We start from the raw sequence: 3,350 nt of genomic DNA on the forward strand, positions 1-3,350 counted from the left end.
TATATATAGCAATAAGAAAATGGAGGGGAATATGTGGTACTCGTCATCTTGCAGACACTGTACTATGTTAATTAACCTATTTATTTTTCAACCAAAAGGACAATAAAGACAATATACAAACACATCTGACACACTATGTCATATCAACAATTAAAAATTCAAAAGGACATCTAGTGACCAGAGAAGGGACAAAGTCTTACAGCTGTTTCGGCCTATTGGTGACATGCCCCATCCTATCAATATAACTTCAGTAAGCTGGAGTAATTGGTAGATGAAAAGGATGCAATGGAGATACATGCATGATTCTCTAGTCCTCTTCAGAGATTTACAAAGTTCAGTTCATGAAGTTTACAAAATTCAAATATGAATATAAAAATATAAAAGCATATTAAAAAAATCCATATAAAGAGTCATAAAGGTGTGCTGGGTAGTAAAAAGCGAACTAATTTATCTGACAACTGCGTAGTTCAAATTTAGAGCAACAGCCAGCAGCAGTGAGTTGAGTAGAGCATTGGACTACTGACCGATGCTTTGACAGTCTGTATCACGATATAGTTCAATGATATATTATCATTATATTGAACTGAGTAGAAATCTATACTGACGCTTTATAAATATCAACAAAACATGACACTTAAGCTCCCAACCATAATTATAATAATGATGGACTCTCTCGTCGGAGACGACATATGTTTATATCTATCTATCTATCTATCTATCTATCTATCTATCTATCTATCTATCTATATATAAACATTATCGGTCGCACATACATAGTGTATGTGGGTTGTTTATACGGCAAATTTGCTGCGTTGTAGCTGAGTGTTAAAGAACACTGGAATATCACAGGCCAGGTGAGACAACTCGAGGAATCACCGAGGATGGTAGATGTCGATATTTTGCCATTGTTGTGGATTATCAATACCATGTACTCGGATCATCTCGAAACGAAGTGAATCGCCGGTCTAGGACTTATATTCAGAGTCAAGTATATTTACTGATGCACTGCGGCGTAGCTATGTGAAAGAAAATTATATTACGAATTAAAAGCACTACTAGTAATGTAAACATATCTGTCGCACATACATAGTATATGCGTTTTGTTTATACACCAAATTTGCTGTGGTATAGCGTCCAGGGAAATCCCCTCGAACGACGCCGAGTGTTAAAGAACACCTGAATGTTTCAGACCAGGCGAAACAACTGGCCTCGGAATAACTAGAGTTGTTTTTAATTTGTAATTTAATTTTCTTTCACATGTGCTACGTCGCAGCACATCGGCAAATAAACTTCACGCTATTTTCAGCGATTCAGTTTCTTTAGAGATGATCCGGGTACATGGTATTTCTTGTAGGTATTAGCCAACAACAGTTTAAACAAAACATCAACGTCATTAAGGACCTACAAAGGTCATGTGCACTTATTCCAGATCAGTAAAGAAAAAGCAAGTGATTTTATTGGTCCGAATATTTCACGCTGGTATACCTTTTAGAATATTCTTTCGGTAGAGTCGGACCTAAAAAGCATAGTCTCAGCACAAGTATGACAGTGTTTCATTTGAAAGCAAATCCATTTGCGATATGACCCATCGTTGGTATCTGGTTTGAAAGTAACGGTGTCATTTGCATCAGATGTGGGTATACTATGGTTTATACTGATCTAAATGAGGCAAATGATCTAAATTAACAAATAACGAGAAGAAAGTATTTAGGTCTTACCTGTATAAGTTGAATTTTCAAGTCTTTAAGTTTATGGGTAGTCACTTTTAAAGTGCAGTAGTCTGTTGTAATTCTATTAGGAAACCTGCTACATAATTTACAACGGACATGCGCTGGTTTATGTTTACAGAGAGGTGTCTTCATCATGTCCAGAAGAATTTCAAACAGATTTATGTATCGGTCCAAAGTAAATGCCAACTTCTTCAGAAAATTCTATAAAAAAAAAACAAAACAAAAAAACCCTAAAGACAAAGTGGATTATATATACGTTTTCGTGTAATTTCATAGACAATTTAGATTGCAGAGATTCCATAATACAATGAAACACGGAGAGGCAATATAAAGTAATACCTTCTCAGCATAGAGTGTCTGAAGTAATTTTCCGAACTTCACTATGTTAAATCCATGTTAGAATTTGTATATATCTCTTTTAACTAATAAAACAGTCGTCAACCATTCAATACTTACGCTGCTTTCAACAACAATATTGAGTATTTTAGAGTTTACAGTATTTGGTACACATATTGCAGCACTAGTGATATGAATAATCAATCGGTTCTTAAACTAACCATCTGTCATCCAATGGACTTGGTCAGTTGCGACTCTAATTTTTCAGTAGGATTATGCGTATAGAAAATTAGATGCTTGTAGAAGGGTCAAGCTATAGGAAGTCCAAGTCAGATATATATAACAACCTAAGCAGGGCCGTCTTAACAGCTTTATAGGCTCTGAGAAAAATCATTACACTGTGCCATATAGTATTTATTCACTGAAAACAATCCGCAACATACACAGATCAGAACTGGGTCCCTAGATCAGTGAAATCCCGGGCAACTGTCCAGTGTGTCCATACCTTAAGACAGCCTTGTACCCAAGGTCCAGTTACACGAGATCTCAGTAAAATATGTCTAGTTATAAGAGTTCACAGTTACATGTGTCCATTACACGAAATTCAGATAGCCGTGTCTAGATACATGAAGCCCTAGTTAGATACGTCTAGTTAATTATAAGGAGTCTCAGATTGTAGATAATTGAAAGCTAGTTTACTTCAGCCAGTTAACTTTTAGTTGTAAACCAAGCGACTTTTGCTACAAGAATGCTGGTCTTTTTATTTATCAGTATTTTGTATTTTTTTATAAAGAAATCTCTTAGTTAAGTATTTTTATACTAGTCTGTTCACACCGTTAAAACTTATGATTACTTTGTAGTAACGCCTGCGCATGCGTAGAATTAAACAAGCAAGCGTTTCCCGCTCAATTCATTCTCTTTCTCGCTGGCCAGCGATTGAGCATGAACGTGTGTTTAAGCTGTCTCTCTACACTAGACAGCTCGCTCTTTTACGGTCGGCCGACCATGAGCATGGACGTGTATTAAAGCTGTCTTTACATCTTTCGGACTTACGCTCGACAGCTCGCTCACATCTATAGAACAACGTCCCAGCACTATGCTCATACACACAGAAGCGGTAACAACAACAAGTAAAGATGTTTATATATTTACCACGTGAATAAATATTGTTTAAGTTGTTTAGTCTGGAGTTCAGCGTTCCGTTATATTCTTTAATTTTATAGTAGGAAGTCAGGTATACAATCTAAAGATGTATAACCCACTTTCCTATAACTTCAACCACAA

General features: G+C 36.1%; 1 protein-coding gene across 1 annotated transcript in view; it reads right to left on the minus strand.

Annotated features, from left to right (window-relative positions):
* The window catches only part of LOC106869240 (uncharacterized), a 22,571-nt gene that overhangs the window by 3,259 nt on the left and 15,962 nt on the right, over positions 1-3,350 (minus strand). Inside the window, exon 4 of the mRNA XM_014914892.2 lies at positions 1,719-1,931. Within this exon, the coding sequence (XP_014770378.1) occupies positions 1,719-1,931 (213 nt within the window). The remainder of the gene's footprint in view (positions 1-1,718; positions 1,932-3,350) is intronic.

The sequence above is a fragment of the Octopus bimaculoides genome, chromosome 2, assembly GCF_001194135.2.
Source record: "Octopus bimaculoides isolate UCB-OBI-ISO-001 chromosome 2, ASM119413v2, whole genome shotgun sequence".
Classification (NCBI taxonomy): domain Eukaryota; kingdom Metazoa; phylum Mollusca; class Cephalopoda; order Octopoda; family Octopodidae; genus Octopus; species Octopus bimaculoides.